We start from the raw sequence: 25,211 nt of genomic DNA, 5'->3' as shown, positions 1-25,211 counted from the left end.
GCTGTTTTCAGAAGACACCCTGGGTATCCTGTGTGGTCCTCGAGTTCCACTTTCTGCCTGTTGGTAACCCCTGCTGTAGAGAATATTGATCAAACATTTACTATGAGATTTATAAAAATGTAAGTATCTCAAATTCCATGACAGGCGACAGTTAAAAGGTAAAAAAACAAAAAGACAAAACGTAAATTCCTAATGAGCAACATTTTATGTTCCACTCTCCCTTTGTTGGTCAGTTCCAATTGAACCGGGCCCCATTAGGAAGAATATGTATCCAACAGGATGTATAACAAACTTCTTAGTTGGGTAACTGGTCTCAACAGAAAAAAATTGAAACCTTCCCCCAGGCTTTTAGCTAGGACTATTGTATAGGGTGTAACCCTTGGTGCATCACATCTTTAGGCTTTGCGCTGCATAGCCACATGCACGTAGCCTATTAAACTAGCCCCACCCACTAGCGGCCAAAATCTTTTTTGCCTTCGAGTGGTCTAGCCTCAATCAATGCTCCAGGCCCTAGAACTGGTTGGCCAATTTTTTTAATTTTTGGATGCAGAGTGGGCGGGGTTTTGTGTGCGGGATGACAAAGATGTGCAATGCTGGAGAAAGCACAACAAGGAAGATGGCAAAAACTATTGAACAGTTCTCGTTTCATTCAGCTTTGGGATCAGTTTTGGAAGGATTAGACTTGGGGTTTTCGTTTAAACGTGAACAAGAAGAGGCTCTACGCTCATTAATTTCTCAGAAGGATGTATTCGTCGTTTTACCGACAGTCTGTTTCTTTATACTCCCCCACCAGCTTTCTGTCACGCTTACTATGTCACAATCAGTTGCCAGACTAAATTACACATTTAATCTCACACTTAGTCTGGTTTATCAGGCTAACAGGTGCAAGCATTGTCATGAGGGTCTACTGGTATCTTACCCTGGAAAATGTTGAAATTTAGATTCTCTGAAACGCTATTCCTTTATTATGAGGTGGAATGCAGCTAAATGTTTGTCTTTATGTCCTACGGTTTTATTCCTGATTATGGAAGGTATGTGTGCTTGATTAGAGGTAGACATTTTATATGAAAGACATTAGACAAGTTTAAGGCACAATATTATGTTTCATAGGTAAATTCAAATGATCAGAAAGTGTTACTTAAACTTAGTCCTAAAGGTGAAACTTGTTACATATACAACAAGTTAAAAAATGACAAACTAAAAACAGTCTACAAATACTCCAACACAATCTGCAAACCAACAGAGGAAAGTTCCAGGTCTGCTTTTATTTCTTTGTTTCTACTCTGTTAAGAATGCAGCTGGCACTGAAACTAATTGTGAAACTTGATTGTCACATTTTTATCTATCTTAGTACATTTTGTAAGTCTAAGCTGATGTGTTACACAAGCAAGTGCGTTGCGCCGAAGGGAAGTTAAACTAGTTGTAAATGTCCAAACGGCAAAATAAACCCACTTTTGGAAATAAGGATTCCAATTTCTTGAAGAACCATGAAAGAATTGCGGTATCTGTTTATTTGCTACGGATTCAGTACCGATCGCTCCCCCTCCGCAGTTGTCATTTATATTAGGTGTTGTTTTTTCCCCCCGTTCCACAGACCGTATTGTCCCGATGAGCTAAAGGAAAAAAAACCCCTCCAAGATACCAAATACTCATCAAAGACATTTGATGAGTTTTTGTAAACTTTTCAAAGTTTCAAACTTACCTGCTTGCAAACTGCACAGCTTGCTTGTTCCCACAAATAAAGTTGGGAGGTTAGATATTCCACCATATTCTGAGGAAACATTGAGGCGTACCAAAGCGGTACATCCTTAAAGTTGTAGGGAAGTCATATTTGAATGTCAAATTATTCTGGCTTAAACATTTATATCTCTTTATCAGACTATATTGTCCCAAAATTTAGAAAATATCTATATTAAAAAAAATTCTGTCTTAAAATCTGTGTTTTTTGTTGGTTTTTTTGTTGTTGTTATTTTATGCAGGCCAGTTAGTTATATGTCAGTTTGTACACCTAAATTCGGCCAACCATATATCAACGATCATCTGACAATCACATTTTTTCGGTCATAGCATCTTGATTCATATATCGCAGCTAATATACGCAATGGTTGAAATAACAAATAAGAATCATTTACTTTACAATTGAGTTACGTGACAATGTTCACGGAGATGGATGTCTGTGTCTTCGGCAGGCGTAGAGCTAACAGAAACCCGCAGTGTTGCGAAGCAAGGGCTCAAACATTTAGGGCTGTAAGCTTTCTACACCTAACGAAGCTTCTGCCGCCCTCTGCGACCTCTTCCACAACAACTTCGTCCCCGCTTTCCTCCTGTAAATAAAAAATGTATGACGGAGAAGACTCATCCATGACCTCCGACCCAAAACTCTCCTCCTCTTGCATGTTTCCGCTGTCCATAGCGTTCCTTGACAGTGTCGTTTCTAAGTGCTACTTGGTCCCAATGGACTTTCCCATTGGGAACCTACTACCACTAAGTTGCTAACTGGTTAGCAAGATGCTTCCAAGACACCGGCCACAACCAAACATGTTTGCGAATCTTCCGTCAAAACAATCCCCCCCCTTGATAAACGACCAATCACATTCAATTTGTTCGCGTGTAAAGTCGTGCACCACTCAGGAGAATTCGGAAATGCAACGGTTGAATCAGCCGCTTCCCTACGACTTTAAAACAGGGCGCATAACTTCTAATAGTTTTAGTTAAGGGCACACAAAGTATATTCCTTTTATGCATTGCTAGCTAAAAGCCTGCCTTGCCCCCAGACTGGATGAGTTTGTTTGTTTGGTTCTGTTGCCCTGAGGACATCAGAAACACGCTTATGTGTGGAAAGGTGGTGAAATATAACAAAGTAAATTTACTTGATTACTGTTCTTAAGTTCTTTTTTAGAGTATATTTACTTAACCTGGTTATTTTTTGGGCAGGGTATTTATAACTTTCTATGCAATACATTTCAAAGTCAAATATTGTACCACTCCATTTCGAGGAAGCTGCTAGTTAGTTGTTCCCTTTAGCTCAACTTAGTTTTTTTATCCGCTGTTGCTGTTTTTCTTTCTTGAAACGCAATTTTGACATGTAAGATAGCAGCCCTTAGGACTGAATTTGGACACCGCTGCTTTAGAGATCTACATGACATTCAACAAATGTGAGAAACACCAAGCAGATATAAATTGTAGTTTATACATTTTATCAAGCCTTGAGTTGTTGCCATGTGTCCAATTTTTTTCAGTAGGAAGCATTCTAGAATAACAGTTGCAGTTTCTTTGTGGTAATAGATAAAACCTTAAACCTCTATTCCATTGTAAAGTTTAAGGAGAATCAAGAGACTCCTGTCTTCCACGCACACACTTTTAAACACAGGACTAAGAAATATGGACTCTGCAAGAACCGCTTATCTCCATGGTGACTGAAAAGATGTGTTCTAGCATTATGGACTAACCAGTTGGAAAGCGAACAGTCTGGCACCCTGAAGTTGCAGCCCAGCTGCATGTCTGCAGGAGGAAAAAACATGTCATATTGTTTTGATTGGCTTAATGAGCTGCACACCTTTTTACCTTGTTGACCATCAACATACTCTTTATTTGATTCTCCTGATTTCTAACATTCATTAATGAGGACATTCTATTTGTTTTATGTTTCGTGTGTATCATGGAGATTAGAAAAGATGGTGCTACTAACCTGATGCTTGCATAGTTAAAAGTCTTGTTCTCACAGTGATGCACATCACAATTTGGTTAAATGAAAAAAGAATCAATGCATCTGCTTAAGGAATTACGAGATCCGAAAAAAATAAAAACAAAAAAAGCTATCTAATAAAACCTGAATTTGCCACTTTTCAGCAGGTTAATATGAAAAGCATTTTACAATGAAATATTTTGTTTTCTTGTTGTAATCTGATTTGATATTCCTGTATGAAATAGTTGTATTACCTTGAGTTTGACTGTTTTTTGTTGATGTTTTTTTTTCTTTTTCCTACAGGCTGTCTGTCCCACTGTTCTCAGTCGCTGGGTTCCAGTTTTACAGTCAATGCAAGCTGACTTCTCATCACACATGAACAGAGTGCAGATGGCTTTTTAAAGACTAAAGACATAAAAGTGTCAACTCATTACATTTATTTATCACTGTGGTTTTGATAAGGTACAAAATCCTAATCTTGAAAGAAATGTTTTTTATAATAAAATGTTGCCTTTTGAAATTGGTGTTACACGATCAGGCTTTTTTTTTTGTCTATAGTTGAACAGCTCATAGTGAGACCTTCTGTAATATTTTTTATGTTCAGATGTTTTTTTTTTTTTTGTTGTTTTTTTTTTTTTTAATGAAAAATTATCAATTTTGACGTCTCCTGCTTCCCCATTAATTGGCTTTTTCCTTCTTTTGACTGTTTTTCTCTTTCTTCAGAACCAGATGTGAATCTTCCTCTGCTCTTTACTCAGTGGGCGTCATGTTGACCCAAATCTAACCCCATTCGCATCCTACCTTTACCTTTCCCTCCCATCTCCCCTCCCCACACCCTTCCCCATTCTTCGTCATGACTAGTCTGAAGCGCTCTCAGACAGAGCGCTCAGTTGGGGGATCGGTGCCGGCTACTGATGAGTTCTATACTCGCCGCCTCAGACTACCCAATGGAGGGGCACCGCCACCTCGAAGCGAAAGTGCCCACATCTCCTCTGCTTCAACAGCTGGCACCAACCCTGGTGTCCCCAAGATGGGGGTTAGAGCTCGTGTGGCTGACTGGCCCCCAAGAAAAGATGGAGGAGGGGGAGGTGTTTGGCACATCACGGTGGAGACGGACTCGCCTAGTTCTACAAACACCACTAGCTCTTCGGGTTCAGGAAGTGGAGACAGAGAAAGGATCCTTGGAGGAGGAGGAGGAGGAGGAGGTGGAAGTGGTGGATCAGGTGGTGGAGAAAGGGGAGGAGGAGGAAATGTGTCAGCTGTCACAGCCCACAGCAATCTCTCTGCTAAGTTAGGACACCTGATAAGCCCACAAGACTCATCAATGCTACGCAACATCCAGAATACACTCAAGAACAAGATGCACAGCAAAGGAAAGGACAATCGCTTCCTGTCACCTGATGGTTATCTGGGGTCCCCTCGTAAAGGGATGAGACGCATTCGCCAGCGTAGTAACAGTGATATAACAATCAGTGAGCTGGACGGAGAGGGAAATGAGGGCTGGTCTTTCTCTGGATGGACACCCATGCACCGTGAATATGGCAGCACCTCTTCAATAGACAAGCACGGTGTCTCAGGAGAGAGTTTCTTTGACATGCTGAAGGGATACCAGTCTGCTGAGGCCCCCGATCAGAGAAGCCCAGCTCCAGAAAGACTGTCAGAACTCCTAACTGTGGCCCCCATTAAACAGGCCGCCCTGGACCTGCCTGATGGTCCAGCACGAGGCAGTCCTGCCAGTCGACTGAAGGAGCGGGAGAAGCATTTAAAGAGAAGGTCAAAGTCAGAAACAGGTGGAGAGTCTATATTCCGCAAGCTGCGCAGTGTAAAGGTGGATGGTGACACATCGAGGGCTGGTTCAGATGCTGAAGACGGGGGGAAAGGTGATGAAAGTGGTCCACCTCCTAAACCATGGGTGTGCCAAAAAGGCTTTGCCCATTTTGACGTCCAGTCTCTACTTTTCGACCTCAATGAGGCAATCCAAAACCGTCAGTGTGGCTCTAAACGCAAGAACACCACTACCGGTGCCTCGGCCGCCGCCGCTGCTTCAGCCACATCCTCTCTTTCCTCCAACCAGAGTGGAAACTTCGGCTCCCCTTGTGGCTCACAGGAAGAGCTGAGCAAGGAGGGTACTGGAGGGCATGGTACCAACCCTGCAATGGACCCTGGAGATGATAAGAGCAATGATTTGGTTCTTAGCTGCCCTTGTTTTAGAAATGAAATTGGGGGAGAGGGTGAGAGGAACATTTCACCTGCTAAACAGGTAAGATGCTTCCAGGAAAACAAATGTTTATTCATTAATTATCAGATTCATATTTAAGACTTGCTGAAGAAATTTGTTTGGGTGTCATTGATTGGTTGCTTCACCTCTTTTTGATCTAACTTACAGCAGGGCAGCATTGGTAGTGGAGGGAGCTCCAGCAGTTCCTCTGGTAGCACAGAAGAAGGACCCCTGGAAGCCACTCTGACTACCCATTTCACTAATGCAGGAGTGGCGGTGTTGGAGGCTGCTAAAGATGGGCAAAGTCACCATGCTGACAGGTCCAAAAGATACATAATGGAACACGTTGACCTTGGTGCCTATTATTACAGAAAGTATTTCTATCTTAGAGGTAAGAGAATTAGACAGATAACTTTGTAATTTTTTTTCTTCTTCTTTAATTGTGATTTTTTTTAAGGCTTTTTCAGAGGTGGAATAATAATGCAACACGTAGTAAATACCTCATTTGCATTTAAATTAGGGGTCATGAAACTTTTTATGTAAATCAGAGGTCACCATTAAAGGTATTAAAGAGGATCTTTCTCAGAAATTAAGTGTCCAGATTTATCTAAAATGACTTAAGTGATGAATGCTTACTCTGGCAACAATGTATAGCTGCAAAATCCGAACTGATAGCAGACCACTTTGGACCAACGAATGGAGAAGTAATGGAGTTAAATGTAAGCACAAGGCCATATTCACCCCCTAGATTAAATCCTACATCAGATAACCAAAGATATGTCTGATCTGGTAGGTTTCATATCTGTATTGTTGGCTAAAAACTTTTAGCTTAGTTAGGTTTCATCTTTAAGGGGAGCTCTGACTGCCATTAAATGGTGTTCTTAGTCTGCATGCACAATTGGGTAAAAAGTTAGTTTTGATTTAAGTTAAGTTTATTTTTTTAACTGTCCTTTTAGGTCTAAGGTCCTCTACAGTCAGGGTTCATTTGGAACCCTATTATATCTCTGATAAATCTATAAATACTAGTCTATAAACAGCTGCTTCCTATTTGTGCTGCTTCTTTAGTTATTAGTTATTGAACACTCTGTTTTTTTTTTTAGCAGTTTCTGTTTTTCACATACATATGTTGTTTTAACACTCGATGTATGTTTGTCAAGCCTGGAGAAAAGCTGCCGTTTTGAGTTGGAACTGAACTGGTAAAAAAATGATTTCTGCTGTTAAAGCGTTTGGAAAACCAGCTGGAAAACTTGCTGCTTTTTTCACGAAGGGTTAGAATTTGATTCACTGTTCACAGCTGCACTAAAGGATCCGACATTTAAGTTAAGGCTATAGAACTGCATCTGTTCAGCTACAACCCCAGATCCATCTAAGCTGAAGCTTGTGATAAACTGGAGGTTTTTTGAACTCCACATAGTGTCCTTGTCCACATTGAAGTAGGTTTAGTATCACAACAGAATGGGGGGAGGTCCTGCTGAGAAGAAGGGGTTGTTTTTGATTTAATGAAACTTTTAGAAATATAGACCAAGCAATACGTATAAAAGCATACAGCATTGAGCTTCTGGAATAACTGAGCTACTTGGATATTTGACAGTGACAGGAAACAGACATGTTTCTGTGATGTCTACCATTTATGCTTAAAAAATCTGTGGTAAATATATGTAAACTTAATGATGCCACCGTATGACTTCTGATTTTTCAACTTTAAAGAATCCTAAGAGCAGGCAACTTACTTTAGCACTTTCTATTCTATGCTGCTGTAATAATTGAACTGTCATAATCTGCCTTGCTCTTTCAGTTGTTTTCTATTACAGAGAGCCTTTTATTCCTTGTGGCCATCTTAATCCAATCTCAAATGTATTCTCAATTTAAACCTTAGAGCACTGGAACTATCTGGGGGTAGATGAGAACTTGGGCCCAGTGGCGGTGAGTCTGAGGAGAGAGAAGCTGGAGGAGCACAAGGATCACGGCCAGCAGTATAACTACAGGGTCATCTTTAGAACGAGTGAGGTAAAATAACATTAAACTATAAAAAAACTCTTCTTAGTCTTAGACAGACTTCATTATCATTTTGTACAACAGAGTGTATTCAAAAATACATTTCTGTGTGGTGTGTTTTCTGCTGGATTTGTCTCTTTATTAGTGTTTGTTTTTATCTTAGCTTTCCGTTTATCTAGATTTGCTATATTATTAGCTGCAGCTATTGTATAAATGTTCATGAATGTGTCTTCTAAATGTGTCAATATTTAGTACATTCTGTTCAGAAGGATGTTACAGAGAAGCTATTATGAGTTCAGATTGTGTAGGAGTTAACACACAGGATCTTCACCCAGCAGGGGTTCGATGTAAAAGCCTCATGGTTGTCAGCTCCAGATTCTGGTGCTTCTGCTTTACCACCACCTCAAATCATTGAATGTTTTATCTCATGTTTTGATGCATTTCCTCCAGTTTAGTCTTTGTGTTCTCAATCAGCCATTTTTTTAGGGAGTGAGTCTTCTCTAAATCACTAGTGCTAAAAATCCATGTGCTCATTCGCTGCGCTGAACGCCCACTCAGAGTCTTTGTCAGCTTTCATCTCTGAATGACTTAAAAGGTTGAATTTAGACCAGAAATATTAAAGTATCAAAGTTAAAGCATAGTTCCTGCATTAAAGCATAACATGAGTTACTGGCCTGGCGATCCCTTAGGATGACAAATAACCAATCGTGATGTTTTTTTTCTTATCATGATTATTACTGTGCATCCCTCTATCATATGTAATTTTTTTTAAAAAGATTTGTAGCTTTTATTTTCTTTAAAAGTACACGTGTGTGGGAGTGAGTGGGATGTTTTGGCTTTGAGACCGTTTTGTTCATCAAGAGCTACTGTCCTTTACTACTGTCCATCGCTCTTTTTAAGAGCATTTCTCCTCTTCACTTGATTTGAAACTGTGTGTTTACACCACCACAGGCACTACCAAACATAAAACAAAGACAGCCTTAAGTGCCTGTAGATGGAGACTGCCAGCACTCTTTATTTCTTCATCCTAGATATTCCAGCCTTGGACTCTGCAGTCTTCCTCATTTATTTATGGAAGTCCTCCCTGTGTCTGTCTGACCCTGAAGCTTTAGAGACTTTGGATTTGAAATCTGCACACTGTTCCCCTTTTTTTTCTTTAGCTAGACAGCCACTACACCTCTCTTTATCTTCAGAGCACATTTATCTGGAGTTTAAAAAAAGCACAACTCCTCTCACATATGTTCTTATTGTCTACAGCTTAACACCCTGCGTGGTTCCATTCTTGAGGACGCTGTGCCATCGACAGCAAAGCATGGTCTTGCCCGAGGTCTGCCTCTCAAAGAAGTGCTGGAATATCTGGTCCCTGAGCTCAATGTTCACTGCCTGCGTCTGGCACTCAACACGCCTAAGGTCACGGATCAGCTGATGAAGCTAGATGAGCAGGGGGTGAGAAGACACAATGAACAAATACAGAGAGTTAATTCCTGGATTACATTGAAGGCCATTCATTTTCTTAATTATACATCTTGAAAGTGTTCTTTGAATGTTGCAACGGTTTACTAAAAATGGAGGGTTTATTGGTATGGAAATGTAACACTTTATGCTATATAATAATGAAACAAGGCTCTTTTGAAAGCTGTAGTATTCATTACTTTAAATAACGATTAGAGAGACATATGTAAGTTTTTACTGAAAAATATATTTAAAATAGCCTTCATTAACCTTTAATGGCTAAAATATAATTTTATGAGAAAACTGAGACCTCAGTAATGTGTACATGTTTAAATATATGATTTAATGAAGCCAGCTCATGTGGATCAGAAATCCCCCTTCTTTATGTAAATAGAGCAGCAAGAAAGCCTATTTAAACAGAAGTCTTGTTTTAAGAGGAGTATTTGTGTCTAAAGTTACAAACTGTTAAACCATACAACTCCAAAGACATTGGTACTTTTTTGTATTGTCAGTGTTATGATTTTCATAATAAATGCCACAGAATATCTTGATAAAATGCCATATCTCAAGTCTCTGGTTGAAACCCATAATTGGAACATACCACAGCACAATTTTTAGCATGATAGAGTTGCTAACCCAATGCTATAACATTGCTCGAGGTATTGAATGATGAAATAATGATGAAATAATAAATATATGACAAACAAAAGTTCCCCTGGGACGCCCACCTACTTGGAGAAATAGCAGGTGTGTTTAAAAGTTCCACTATCAGCAGCATTTGGCAAGCTAGAGTTTATTTTTATTACATTTTTTTTAGGGGTTGTGAAACAGAAAATGTTTCTCTATTTTACCCGTCATGCTTCCAAATGACTAGATGACTCATGGATGGCTTTTAATGGTATTTGTAGACACTTGGTTAGCACAGGTGTCACTTTTTCTGCCGTTTTCTAACTGAAATTTCAACAGATACATTTTCTCTCCTTTAAATGGTTATCATATGAGATGGCAATATAAATATAGGTCAACATAGAGCCTAAACGCCTCCATCTTACTTCGATATTTATATGAGAACGCCATTAAGTGGTTATTAACTTCTTTTTTTTTCTCCAGAATTTTAAGATAAATAAATGTAGCTGTTGTTTTGTAATGATGCTGGGAGTAAATCCTTGTTGCTTTTACAGAATAAAGATAAAATTGTTTTTTAGTGTGAGGATTATGCTATGTCGTACGATCATTTCTGCAAGTCTGTTTACACTGGAAAAACGATCTAGAAACAAGTTTAAATTTCCTGAATTAAGTGTATTTACCCTTAATTTGAGCAGGTTAGTTAGATAGTTTGCCAATAGAATGAGTATTTTTACCCTTAAAATAAGATATTCAGATAATATGCAATTGAAAAAAAAAACAATGCAACAGTGTTTTCTTATTTTAAGAGTAAGTTGTCTTGTTCCATTGGCAAAATGTCTCTTTTTACCTCCTTAATCCAAGAAAAAATGCACTTATTTGAAGAAAAAAATGACTTATCTAGATTTCCATTTTTCCAGTGTACACATTGATCATTGATGCTGTGGGTGCGAGAAAATGTCGAGGGTTCTGTTTATTCACTACCAGAACTTTATCGACCAATTAAATACAAGGTGGTTTGTCAAGTAAACAAATATTGTTTATATTTCATCAGTTGTTTCTTCTGTAGGTGAACCCCCCCATATTGAGGAGGCCCTTTTTAGCATCATCATTTTCATATCCATAACCTGTTATGAGGAATTTACTCTCTAAAATTACTTTTTATGCTTAGCTTTTTTTAATAACTTTTGTGCTTTGAGGTTCAGAATAACATTTGAACCTCAAAGCACAAAACAGGCTCCTCCATGATCATGATGGTCGCTCCCTGGAGCAATCATCAGATGTTGAAAATCTCTTAAAATGTCAACGTAATTTCTGGGGGGGAAATGGCACCACAATCACAACAGAACAACTTAATGTTGTTCCTGAAATGCCAACACAAGTTCTGCCTGAAATGTCAATAATGTGACTTTGTCTTAACTTCTACAAGGTAATGTTGCGGATTCGTCTTTTTCATTGTGTTCTCTGTGCAGCTGAGTTTCCAGCGGAAGGTGGGGGTGATGTACTGCATGGCAGGCCAGAGCAGCGAGGAGGAGATGTACAATAATGAAGCAGCCGGTCCTGCGCTGGAAGAGTTCCTCCATCTTTTGGGCGAGAGAGTTAGGCTCAAAGGTTTCAACAAGTATCGAGCTCAGCTGGACACCAAGAGTATGTATTTGTGTGATTATGACAAAAATCTAACCTTTATTTTTAGCTGCTAAGCAATAAAATGAGTGTTGATACAGGCATTTAATGCTGCTCTTTGGTAGACAGAGACATAATAATTTTTTTAATAAAATGTAGAAATCTAAAATGGTAAATAGGACGTTAGCATCAAGGTAAACAATCTAGCTTCAGGGGGTTGTACTTTAAACTTTTTTATTTGCTCATCTTACCACTTTTAAATTTTTTTGTTTTTAACAAGATTTTCATAGCTGATTACTTTCACGGCCAAATGTTGTTTCATTCTGAGTCTTTTTAAAACCACAACTTAATTCCCTGGAATATTCCAGGTTCATAGTGTTGCTCCAACGTTTCTAAGTATGCAAGACAAGTCTTGTGTGCCATCTGTGTAAATTTGCTGTTTCTCTGTGAGATTTGCTGATAAAACTTAAAAAGGCTAAAATAAAAAATATTTTCTTTTTACTATTTGTGGACGGTTAAAGAATAGTCTTTAGCTTTTGATCAAAAATCTGATCACCAGCCGATTTAAATCTGAAAGTGGAAGTCTTAGGAATGTTTGTTTGTAACTTGTAAATGCTTTAAGTGTTAAAATCAAAGCATTTTTTTTTTGTTGATTTTTGAATTTTTTTTTGTCTTTTTGCTGAATATTTTAAAATATGTTAATTTATTATTTTGATGTCCTTGAGAAATTAACCTACCCTGGTCTGTCCACAGCGGATTCAACAGGCTCCCACTCCTTGTATACCACCTACAAGGATTATGAGATCATGTTCCACGTGTCAACAATGCTTCCCTACACACCCAACAATAAGCAACAGGTATAAAAGGCGTTCATGGAAAGGAGTAACAGGAAGCGTAACAGCTTCCACACAATGATGTTGATTTTTAAGAGTATTCCCTGATCCTGTGACATCCTGTATAAATGAAGGATTAAGTAGCTGGTTGTACTATTTTACTGGAATGCAACTATAAAGAGCTGGCTGTCTTTGAGAGGTCTCTTAAGTTTTAATTTCTAATCTATTTTTTCTTTTCCTCATCGACCTTGTGCAGCTGCTGCGGAAGCGGCACATAGGGAATGACATCGTAACAATCGTGTTCCAGGAACCTGGAGCGCTTCCCTTCACTCCTAAAAACATTCGCTCTCACTTCCAGCACGTATTTGTGATTGTGCGGGCTCATAACCCCTGCTCTGAAAACAGCTCCTACAGGTGAGCTTCAGAAACACGGTGTACTGTAAATCTAGATACTGCCTTCTTTCTCTTCCTTTACTCATTTTTACTTTATAGCATTTTAGCTCTATTTTTTAAAGATATAGTCATGTGTCAAAAACAAAAAGAGTGCTTTTTAAACCTGGCAAGGCAAATTTATTTGTATAGCACAATTCAGTACAAAGACAATGCAAAGTGCTTTACATGATTAAAATATAGGAAAATAAAACAGAATCATAGCAACTAAGAAAAAAAAAATAAAATAAGATAAAAAATGCAGAAACAAAAAAGAATATTAAAAATAGTTGGACTAAAGAAAATAAAAAAGTTGAACTAATGATGTTTAACTAGAACAGTCGAAGGCAATCCTAAAAACCTTTTTTATTTGAATTACCAAATTTTACATGTGGGTTAATTATAGCTTTTAACAAAGCTGAAAGACTCAAGTGATATAATTAGAATGGAATGAAGTACATTTTTGGTAAATTCTAATGAGAAAATTATTTCTGATGACTAATACATTGGTCTCTAATTAGGTGTAAATAAAAAAGATTTCTCCAGTTTGAACATCTGATATTATTTTAGTGATGTATTTTGTAATGTTGAGGTAAAAATGCACCTCATGGTAGGACTAAAAGAGCCATCTGAGGCGTTGAGAGAGATTTTATTAGCGTTTGTGTCTGATAAGGGATTTAAAGAGTTCTCAAAATAACCTGAAATGAGTTCCATTAGGGAAAAAAAGGCTTGCATGATGAACATACTCAAAGCAACTGCAAACATTCCCAAATCTGGTCGTGGAGGAGTCAAATTATTATGAGAAAAAACTTCAAATAGTTCATATAGGGCATAGCGGGGGTGCATGGGTAGGGTGCACTAACCATATTTAGTCCTCCTTGGGTGCGAGTCCAGACCTATGGTCATTTGTTCATCCTATTTCTGTCATATTACCTAAAATAAAAAAGCAACTAGTGCAAAAATAAAAATACACAACAAAAATATTGATAAATAAAACATTTTTTGGGGGATTTATTTTATTTTGATTGTTGTTTCTTATTAACCATATTTCATGAGGGCTGAAAGAATGATACTATTGCAATCTTGCCCAGAGTTTTGTACTTTAAAACAGCAAACCATTATGAAACTATGAGTGTAGAAAATCTTCTCTTTAGGTAAAAAAAAAAAAACACCACCTTTTTTTTTTTGTGTAATATTTAGAAAATGCACAAAACCAGACTTTCTCCTTAACAAAAGTTTTGTAATCAGTACACCTAGCCTTAGCTTTAGTGTTCAACATAAAAAGAAATGTTATTCAGTTTATTTACCTCACTCTTATCTAGTTTTGTTCTTTTTGGTCACACTCCATTTGACTCCAATCATTGCTGCTTTTAATTGCTGTGTGAGCAAGTTGTGTGAAGCCTTAATCTTCCCCCATGTGGCTACTTGAATACAAAGCATCAACAAATAAACACACGTGAGCAATAAGCCCTGTGGCACAGTGGATGTCAAACAAATCCTTTTGTCTTCCGTCTGTGATTCATAGATGTGAAAGAACTAGATTCGATGCATACACGATAACATGTTTCACCAAACATGAATCATTGTCTCCGCAATTCAAAATTCACATTGACTAAGATATGATACAATAAATACAGTTTAATAGAATACATGAGTTTTTTTTTTTTTTTTACATTTCAGGGGTTGAATCAAAACAAAGCAGATCTTAAACTCATCAATAAAGACTGTCCAGATCATATGAAATGGGAATAGGATATAACATAACCTCATATGTGATGACATAAAAGTCAATAGTTAGTGAATATGAAAAATGTTCTTGATGGGTCTGCTCTTAAATCAGTTTTCCTCTTTTCTCAGGTAAAGTAATCTAACCTTAAAAGGCTTTTGTTTTGTTGAATTGTCCCATAAAGACTAAAACGTGGTAAACTTCATGCACCTTTCCCACATTTATCCCCCTAAACACTTGTCCACCTCTAAACTTCCCACAGCGTGAGGTATTGACTTTTTCTTTCTGCTTTTCTTTTTCTTGGCCTGGCTTGGTGGGCAGCTGTTTGTGGCTTCTGGAAGAGCAGACTGCCCACACTCTGGATATTTATAAGCCCACAAATCACTCAAACCACAGGAATTAACTCTTCAATTCCCTTTGTTCAACTTCCTTCCACGAAGATGCCCAAGAAGCCTCATTGTCTGGCATTTCCAATTGTATTGTATTCCTCTCCTCCTCACCATCCTCAGCCTCACCTTTAGTTCATCTCTCTGTATGCGGTCTTATTCTTTGCTTTTCTTCCCCTAACTGTATATCACCATCACAGGCTCTGTCCTGCATGAGTCATAGGCCGTGACTCAACTTACTCACAGGTGTTTGAGATCAGCCAAGTGCTTTCAGAGCTTCAGTATAATGCATTTAGCAGCATCTGTAGTGATGGAAGAGAATAGGATTGAAAGGTCTCATTCTTTTTACTCTGGCTGCTTGTGAACCCACTTCAGCTCTCCTCTCTGAAATACCCTATGATTCATTACTCATTTAAAGAGCTGCAAGCATATATAGCTGCATTACTGTCGATTTCTTGTGTAGGAGTTGTCAAAAATCTTTTAGATTGTTACTAATTCTCTGTATGGGAACATTGCTAACATTATTTATCCTGCACTTGCTGCTATTGCACTTCTGGTTAGACCCAAACTGCATTTCATTGCCTTGTACCCGTACCTGTGCAATGACAATAAAGTTGAATCTAATCTAAATCTAAAGTCTTGGTATAACATCATAATCGACATGAGTTTTTTTTAATTAGTGGAGTGTGTTCTTTTTTTAGGGTGGATCATCAAAATAAGTGGTCCTCCTAATTGTCAATCATTCTGGTGATACGTTTAGGTAAGGCTCATCCCCATTGTCACTCTGGTGAGTGACATAGTGGAAACATTTGGAAAGTAAGCTTGTATGTGCAATGCAAACAGCAGCTTTTAAACACAGCATGCACGAGTAGAAATGGGCTTGTGCATACTCTCACGCATTTAACAGCCGTTCTCTCTTGGGTATAGGGTTGTGCATGTGCATATTTTTATGAAGTGGAGATGACGCGTCTAAGATTCGTGAAAATCCTCAATTATACTTGTAACTGTTTTAACGCCCTATGTTGGGGCGTCACCGATATGTTCTAATTAACTAGTTTGGAATCATGTTGGGTCACAGGGGCTTTCAAAATTTATCAGTGGTCCTACCTTAGGATCATTGATCACTGTAGCTTCCTGTGAATTATCGACCATAGTTTCTGACAGGGAATTGATGGGCTGGACTACCAAGGATGTGCATGTCCTGTAGGCTATTTCCATAACAGAGACTTTCCACCCTTCCTAACACTATGCCTTCCTGCCACAAGTGGGATTCAACCATTTTTGTGATTTTGTGAAATTAATGTGGACATGACCTAATGATTTATGTTTCCTATATGTAGTAAACGGTAAACATCACAGCTATAAAAGTTAACTTTTCCTTTCCATTCCACATTTTTTTCTTTTTTTTGTATTTTTTTATTTCAATGTGCAATGATGGCCATGTTATGGCTGCTGGTTTTCTTGCTTTTCTGCATAATCTTTTTGAGTAGACTTGAACTACTTTTACCTTGATGGGAATGTGAGATAACCTTTGACATGCTAGCTTTTTCCCATGTTTGAATTTGTTTAAAATCAATTCTTGTTCATCCTGGAAGGCTATTTTGGCCAAGGAAAAATGTTTCCTCTTTTTATATCAGTCTCTCACAAAGAAGGAAATGTGGGAAATAAGTTGTCAACATTTTGAAGGCAAGCATAATTGAACACCACACGTTTCTGTTGAAGACAGGGGGTCTCTAAGGTATGTTTAGAAATATGTGGGGGATAGAGGTATTGCTTATTAGGCAGTGAGATTAATCCGAGTGTCAACATGTGTGCGGATGCTTGTCAGCGGGGAGTTGTGTGGGATGGTTGCTCCGACTTCCAGTGCTTCTATTGTCACCTTGCAATTATCACCTGTGATAGGTTTTTGTGATCGAGTTCTAGAAAAGTTGAACCATGTAGGAATATAAGCTTTCCAGGCCAGCTTTGTAGTGTTTTATTGTTTCTCATTCCCCCACCTGTTTGCATTGTTTCCCCATTCTGTCAGCCTTTTATTCACTTTTTCTCAGATACATTTTCCTTTTTTTTTCCACCCAGGAGTCACATTTGGCAACATGCTTGGAAAAGCAGTCATGGTGCATCCTTTTTTTTTTTCCAATCTGTTCATGGTTTTTCAGTTGAATTCCTGACATGCCAGAAAGGGCAGACTGCCTGAAAAGTCCCTTCTAGGGTCTTACTTAAGGAAAAAACGGGCACAATACACTACATACACACTTTAATATGTAACAGGCATAGTATGAGGTTGAGATTATCACAATATAACATTAAACAAACAGCGACATTTGACAATACTCCAGTATTCAAAGGTGTTATAAAAAAAATGTATAATTTATTGGAGGTTGATTAGATAGGTTTAATTTATAGAAACGCTGTGGAACTTTTGACCAAAGTATTAGGTTATTTAAGATGGATTTTATGATATTTTTTTTTAGGTAAGTATCAATGTTCCATGCAGGCTGCTCATCACAAAAAAATGCCTGTGTAACTTGAGAGGGTAGGATCCATCCCTGAACGGGTCATGTGACCCAGAGCACCACTCTACTGCGTTTTTAATTCAGGATACGTTATAGATAGAAGTGTAGAAAACTGTTTATCTCCAGGGTTCTTCATAATTCAAACTTTATTTTTTGTTAGATGTAGATATGATTCTCATTTGTTATTTATCAAAAAATAAAACTTTCCATTAAAATGGCCTTTTGTCTTTTAGATTTTTATTCATTACAACACAACTGCTGGCTTTTGCAGTATTGACCAAAATAAATCTATAATTTGATGCACCCATTCAAGAAAAAGGTAAACCCTGCTGCTCCTTTTAACCTCTAAAACCTTCTTAGTTCATGGTTAAGAATGGGCCAGAGATTCACTCTCTGGTTAAAGATATCAAAACATTTAAGCTTCTGCTTTTGTTAAAGAGTTTTCATAAACAGAATGTATTTTTTACTGACAAAAAAACCCCAGTTTAGACAGTTTAGAGACAAAAAGAGATCGTGAGGGGGAAAAAAGTTATGTTTAAATTAGAAGAAGAAACGTTCAAAATATAACTTTTAAAAAACAATGCATTTCTCTGCTTGGTAAGAAAACATCTTAAAGCTTGTGAGGTTAAGCTATCTATTCATAAATGGTTCCAATTTTAGATGGGGATTTACTGTTAGATTGTTCTGTAACAAATCAATAAATACATTTTTCGGGCACTAATTTTCTAATCTAGACCAGGTGAGAGTACAGATTTAAATAAGGATTCTGTTTTTGGGTCTTTGTTTCTATTCCTGTTAGACTTATTAGTTTTTTCTCTTTCAGTGTGGCAGTCACCCGTTCCAAAGATATGCCCTCGTTCGGCCCCCCTATCCCAGAGGGCGTGACCTTTCCCAAGTCATCTGTGTTCAGGGAGTTCCTGCTGGCCAAAGTGATTAATGCTGAGAACGCTGCCCACAAATCCCATAAATTTCGGGCCATGGCCACCCGAACACGCCAGGAGTACCTGCGGGACCTGGCAGAACGCCACACCACCAGCACCCCCATTGATCCATCAGGAAAGTTTCCTTTCATTTCTTTGGCTCATAAAAAGAAGGAGAAGACCCAGCCATATGAAGGAGCAGAGCTGCGCAGCCTCGGGGCGGTGACCTGGCCAGTTTATGCTGAAGATCACGGAAACGGAGGAGAAATCGAGGCCCTCTTGGCTATTTCCAATGACTTTCTGATTCTGTTGGACCAGGAGGCCAAAGCTGTGGTGTTCAACTGTGCTACTAAGGATGTGATTGGCTGGACACTCAGCAGTCCCGCTTCCTTAAAGATTTTCTATGAGCGGGGAGAATGTGTGTCTCTGAGGAGCATCGGCAATAATACAGAGGATTTCAAAGAAGTGATCAAACGTCTTGAGGTAAAAAAAAAAAAAAATATATATATATATATATATATATGTATAAAAAATATGCACATAGCAGTAAATTTTACACATCATAAAATGTTTGCATGTTTAATTCAGTTCTGCTCAGAAATACCTTTTGAATTTGCATTTGAAAAATCTGAGAAAGAGGAAACTAATGATGCAGTATTGGATCAAACACCAAATAAAAGAAATATGTTTTTGGTACTTACCTGACCTATTCACAGGCTCTCCTACATTTTACTGGTGGTGGTCAGTCTTTCAGAATGAAACATTTTTTGTTTCTTTCGCCTGCTAGCCTGTTGTTTCTTCATAGGTCTCAGTTTATTGAGGGGAGTTTCAGAAACACCTCTGGACAACATTCTGCTAATGGCTCATACACCTACACATACAGTGAAGTGATGCTTATTCCTTCTTAGCTGTTTCCATGGAAACTGGTCAGGAAAAATGTTTTTTCTTATATAATCAGTAGAGCCTAAAATCCTTAATTTGCCTTCTGGCTTTAATGCATAAATGCATGCATGTTTACATGCACATGTGCTTTTCTTATTCATTTTTACTGTGTGATGTAAATAAATTAGGCTAGCAGTGTTTTAGTTTTTTTCTTCTTTACATACATTTTACATAGGAATGCCAACAATGGAGTTAGACGTACTTTTACTGATCCATTGTGTGCTTATTGGTGGAGTTTTTTTTTTCAGCCTTCCCATTTCCAGGTCTAGTGAGATGAAGCACAGTTGCTTCTACGCACTCTTCCATCTTCACCTGAATAATAGGACTCACTGGATAAAATAGAAGTTCAAGAAAGTTTCCCTCATGTTAACACATCTTTGTGTTCACACATAGTCAAGTTTCACTGATAGAGTGCTCTCTCCTTCATGCACATCTGTTCACTGCAGATTAATTTAGAAAGCTGTATTTTCAATGGGACCTCATGCTTTTTTCCCTAAACTCTCTAACGGCTTACTTATATTGTCTTAAAAATTCCTTGAACTTCAGTAGAACCATATTTACAGAGCCACACAATTACAGTGACAGTTCTTAAAGTTTTAATTATCTTAGGTTAAATAAATTAGATTTACCCTGTTGATTAATGGATGTTTCTCTCTCTTTCTGTTTGTCCAGTTTCTTACTAAAGGCTGTGAGACAACAGAGATGACGCTTCGCCGAAATGGTTTGGGGCAGCTTGGCTTCCACGTTAACTATGAAGGCATTGTGGCAGAGGTATTTTTTCTCCATCATAAATGTTTTATCTTTTTTAAAACTGTAAGGATCATTGCACAATTGGTCATGATGTAGTTGTGAGTAATTTCGCAAAAAAAGTGTTTGTATTTTATCATATTTTTATCCATGTACAAATGTGTTTTGAAAATAGCTATTTTATTTGAACTCTTTATTGCCACGTAAAGCAGTAACAATCTCTTATCCTCTTATTTAGAAAAGTGTAAATAAGGAGGCCTGATCATGGTGGTAAACACAATAAACATCAATAATTTAATTGAAGATGATTATAATTTTTTCTATTAATATTAATGGATATTTAGTTTGTAAACGAGGATCTGGCCCATGCAGATATATTACCTTTCTGTTACTTTTTCTGAATATAATATTGCCACTATTTTCTGTTCTAGTTGCCTCAGCCTGGCTCCACCATAACCTATGTTATTATTAGCAACGTTAGCACACAATAGCTCTACAACTAAACTGAGGAGTAATGGAGGATGCCACACTGGTTTATTGTGTAGTCTTCCTGTTTAGTAGGTGAATGAGATGTTGCCTTAATTATGTTTTCCTGGGTTTATTGTATTGTAGTAAAACAGAGCAGGTTTCATGTGACATGCTCAGACCAATAGATCAATATCAATTGGCTTTGTTTGTTTAGCTAATATTAAAAAGATAATGTTACATTTTTGTCATCTGGGACATTTACTTATAGGCTGTTGCAGATAAAGGAGCTTTCGTTACTTTTTTAAAAATGGCTCTCAAACCTAAGAGTAATAGCATCAGTTAGAGCGTTAGGGCATCTAGCTTAAAGCATCATTTTTTTTGTTCCTCTTCATCTAACTTATAAGAAGAGTTTTGGCTGCACTAGACATGTTAGCAGAGGTTAAGCTTCCAGCAGCTTCTAATGGTTTAGGTCAGCAACTTCAGAGATGGAAGGGGCCAAATGTCTCAGTGGGTACAGGACAATTTAGGGATATGTCACTGGATCAGTTTTAATTTGTGTTTTATGCAAAGGAGCCTTAGAGTAATATTCTTAGTACCAGCTCAATCAAAATATCAATTATTCTGCCAACTCTGGAGAGGTCAATATAGTGCAATGACAACCTGTCATCTGTTTTGCATCACTGTTCTCTTTACATACAGCTGCAGTTTTCAGTTATTTCACCTTGATATAAGTCATGTAGAATTTGTCTGCTTGCATATTGTAATTAGTAGGAAAAAAATGCTCTCCTTTGGAAACTTAGCGCTTTGGTTTAAAAATGACGGGAGCAGGTCTCACGATGCTGAAAAGTGATAAACATTAAGACAGCAAGAGAATCTCCAGGTTTGTGCACATTCCTAGAAGAGAGTTTTGTGGGCCGTTCAAACAAGAGTAGGCTGAGATAGTTGAACATTTGTGGTGGAGTTTGCAGCCTGGTGGCTCACAAGGAGTGATGCCGACAGTCACATACTTTTCAACAGCATTTTATATGGGTCTCAGATACCAGTTGTTTTTACAAAAGCCATAATTTAGGTTTTTTTCATTGTTTAAAACCATTTTAAGTTCTTTAGAGTTTCTCCAGCTTAACCAAAAAAAGCCAATCATTGTATTTAGATCGTATCCTTTTTCCTTTTCATAAATTATGTAACCTAGTTAAGCAAATTGTAAAACAAATTAAAAGGTGGTAGTGTTCATTTCTGCACCTCTGATTGTAAGTTTTTAGTTTTAGGGCAATACAGTGAAACTTTTTTGTTCGCAGGTGGAGCCATATGGATACGCCTGGCAGGCGGGACTCCGTCAGGGCAGCCGATTGGTCGAAATCTGCAAAGTCGCTGTTGCAACTCTGACCCACGAGCAGATGATTGACCTGCTCAGAAATTCGGTGACAGTTCGTGTTGTCATCATCCCACCACATGATGATGCAACTCCACGCAGGTAAGAGGGAGACATGCAGACAGACTCACTGCTGTACAGTTGCATCCCCATCAAAGGTCTGATTCTAGGTTGCAAATTTTTAGAGTGAAAGATGGTCTCTGAGGTCAGTGATTGAAATCTGATTGATCAAAAATAATTGCTTTTCCAACCTAATTGAATTTGTTTCAGGATAGTTTCCACTTCATGTCTGAAGACCTTTTTTAATTAACTAATAAAATCAATCCACTGTTATAGCTCCAGCTTTTGAGTGCAGTCAAATCACTTTTATATGCAAACTGAAAAAAACTGAGGCTCCGAGGAAATATAACAAATATGACCTTTTATATGCATCATTTAACAGTCCCAAATCCCAAAACTATGTCAATAGAGAAGAACATTTTAACTCAATTTGTCCTGTTTTTTTAGGGGCTGCTCAGAGCTCTATCGAGTGCCAGTGTCTGAGTACAAAGGCAGCAGCACAGACAGCGGCTCCTTTGAGTACAAGTTCCCATTCCGCAGCAACAATAACAAGTGGCAGAGGACATCCAGCAGCCCTCAGCAATCCCTGACTGCTTCACCACAGCCGCACACACCCAACCGAGCCGTCAGCCTGGGCAGCTCGGTGGGAAAGACCCTTTCCGCTGAGAGGTTAGAGAGAGGCGCTGCCATTCCACGCAGTGTCAGCAGCGACGGTCGACCTCTGGACTCCAAGAGGTCAGAGCTGTTTAGCTTTCTAAACGTGGATTGAAAATGTAGATGGATACTAAAAATGGCTGGAAATGTATATATATTTTCCCCTCCAATGATGCATTTATATTGTTTTGTAATGCTTGGTTGTTTTCCAGGATGTCTCCTGGAAGTGAGAGCTACAGCCTGGCTTCCTCCTTGGCTTTAGGTCGTTCTCCTCACAACCGCAGCTCTCCTAGCAACCTGTCATGTTCTAGTGATGCTTCTGGAAGCTCTGCTCACTGGAGGCAGAAGTCCATGCCTGAACAGTAATGTCTCTAATGTTTCATATTCAATCTCCACACAGATATATTCTACAAACTTTAAACTTGCCCTGAGGCACTAACTTTGTCATCATTATTCATCCTGTGTTCATCTTAATGGTATAAAAGCAACGAAGCAATCATTAGTTTTCACATGTGGTGGATATGGAATATATAGACTTAGATATTTCAGTCCCAAAAAATATAATTGCAGTATAATTTGATTGAAAATATAGTGTATTTGTTAGACAGCTGTAATATTTCAGAGTAAGGTGCTCTCACTTCACTTCCACCCACTAAAACCCAGAGGCAGGTTATGTGTTACTGTTTTTTTCTTGCCCTACTTTTTGATCATTTATAATATGTTAAAGTATTTTCTCAAGTAATCTTTTTTTGTGCTGATAGGTTTGCAAGCAGCCGACATTCTCCTATGTCATCAGAGAGAAGAGAGGTGGCTGGAGAGGGTGGCTCCAGCGGGAAATCCACTCCCAACTGGTCAAGAATGGAGGAGGGTGGAGGTGAACGGGGGTCAACAGGTAAATTAGAGAAACCATCTCAAATGTGCAGAGTCCTGCCTCATGAGCCACACTGCTGTGATATATGTCTGAATGCAAATGTATGCAAATGGTGATTTTAAACATGCAAAGAGTGGGTGCAGGTTATGTATGCAATGAAGGGGGAGACAGCAAACGAAAGAAATCTTCTAAATTTATCTGCTTTAAAACCTTTGAGATGACAGGTATCAGGTGAAGAATGTGAATAGTGCTTGCGTAAGATGTAACTCTGACAGCAGCCTTACTCAACACTCATTGGCCTTGTTATTTCTCCCCCTCTCCCCCTGCAAGCTGGGAATTATATGGGCTTCACAGACGTCTTAATGTCTATTCAAACAAAAAGGTGGAGAAGTTTTTTTAGTTCAATTGTAAGTTAGCATGAATGGATTCTCACTTTCCTTTCTATTCTGAGGCTTATTAAAGGCAGAGGAGAAACGGAAGACACGTCTGTCTCTTTTGTCAACACAACGTCATTGTGTGCCTTTCCTTCCTTCCCTCCTTCCTGTCTGTTCCTCATTTTCCGTTGGTTCTCCAGTTTTCCTCTCATTCATCTTTTAATTTTTTCATTCCCTTTGATTCTGTAAGAATACTCTCGTCTACTTCTTTATTGCTTTATATTTTTTGAAAGTCACAAAATCAGATTTTCTTCCTCTGATTCCAAGCAAAATGTTGCTTTGATTGTCAACCAAATTTAGTTTGTGCCATGTCCTCAACCTGCTGCCGACCACCACAATCACAGCTGTAGGCCACGGTCTGTCATTTTGGGGTTGTTTGTAGCATTTATGTCAGGGCTGGTTAGGGAGGAATGGATCGTACTGGGGAAGTTTAGCTGAAGTCAGCCAAGATTCCAGCCCTCAAAAAGCTTTTTCTGTTGTGGTTTGGTTTGGACTTCTGTCTTTTCCTTTGCCTCCCATTTTTACCTCCTGACCCTCTAGTTTTCAGCAAGGTTAGCGTGGCCAGCCTCTATCCAGAAATATAAGAAGTCATACAAAGTGCACTAGGTTTGCTTTTGGAGATTCTTTTTATCTCCTGATTATATTGTCCAGTGTCAAATAAAAGTATTAATACCCTTTGAAGATAAAATAAAACCCTGAAAATCAATGCATGTTTATGCTTCTGCATGGCAGATCAACAAAAAGTACAGCCTAGTTGGAAGGTGGAAGAAAAGGGTTACATATAGGGCTGCAACTAACCTTTACTTTGCCAACCAATTATAATCTGTCAATATTTTTTTTTAATAAATAATGGGATAGCAAAAGATTCTTAAAAAAAGACTTCTTTCGAAATTAAACCAGGTAAAACTGAAACTTTTCTACTTGAGGAACATATGAACAGACAAAAAAAAATCTTCAATGCAAAATGTTTATATATATTTTTTTTTTTTTACAATTTTGATATAGTTACTATGGAAGAGGATTAGGGCCACTGGAAAAAAAACAACAACTGATTTTTACATTTTATTTCAGTTGAACATGGGAAAAAAAGTCTGACATTAATCTCAGAATTCTGACTTTAATCTCAGAATTTGGGATCTTAATGTAGATGGGCACCATGAAGGTAGAGATGTGGGAGCACTCAGCTTCACTGACAAAGATCTGAGTTGTTTGAGGGGAAAAATAATAATCTGTTCTCCATTTTTTATCTAAATGAAATTATA

At 38.2% G+C, this 25,211-nt stretch overlaps 1 protein-coding gene across 2 annotated transcripts in view; it reads left to right on the top strand.

Moving 5' to 3' along the window:
- The first annotated feature begins 3,989 nt into the window (after window positions 1-3,989).
- LOC107081118 (signal-induced proliferation-associated 1-like protein 1) overlaps window positions 3,990-25,211 on the top strand; it is a 41,671-nt gene continuing 20,449 nt past the window's right edge. For both annotated transcript variants that reach the window (XM_015369336.1, XM_015369331.1), the window contains exons 1-14: window positions 3,990-4,147; window positions 4,409-5,945; window positions 6,072-6,294; window positions 7,780-7,910; window positions 9,156-9,344; window positions 11,447-11,621; window positions 12,351-12,454; window positions 12,687-12,844; window positions 18,308-18,887; window positions 20,019-20,117; window positions 21,857-22,032; window positions 22,438-22,725; window positions 22,857-23,006; window positions 23,406-23,536. In XM_015369336.1, the coding sequence (XP_015224822.1) occupies window positions 4,539-5,945; window positions 6,072-6,294; window positions 7,780-7,910; window positions 9,156-9,344; window positions 11,447-11,621; window positions 12,351-12,454; window positions 12,687-12,844; window positions 18,308-18,887; window positions 20,019-20,117; window positions 21,857-22,032; window positions 22,438-22,725; window positions 22,857-23,006; window positions 23,406-23,536 (3,811 nt within the window). In that variant the 5' untranslated portion in view covers window positions 3,990-4,147; window positions 4,409-4,538. The remainder of the gene's footprint in view (window positions 4,148-4,408; window positions 5,946-6,071; window positions 6,295-7,779; window positions 7,911-9,155; window positions 9,345-11,446; window positions 11,622-12,350; window positions 12,455-12,686; window positions 12,845-18,307; window positions 18,888-20,018; window positions 20,118-21,856; window positions 22,033-22,437; window positions 22,726-22,856; window positions 23,007-23,405; window positions 23,537-25,211) is intronic.

This window comes from Cyprinodon variegatus, unplaced genomic scaffold, assembly GCF_000732505.1.
Source record: "Cyprinodon variegatus isolate N-32 unplaced genomic scaffold, C_variegatus-1.0 Scaffold37, whole genome shotgun sequence".
Classification (NCBI taxonomy): Eukaryota; Metazoa; Chordata; class Actinopteri; order Cyprinodontiformes; family Cyprinodontidae; genus Cyprinodon; species Cyprinodon variegatus.
This window is presented reverse-complemented; position numbering and strand designations above follow the sequence as displayed.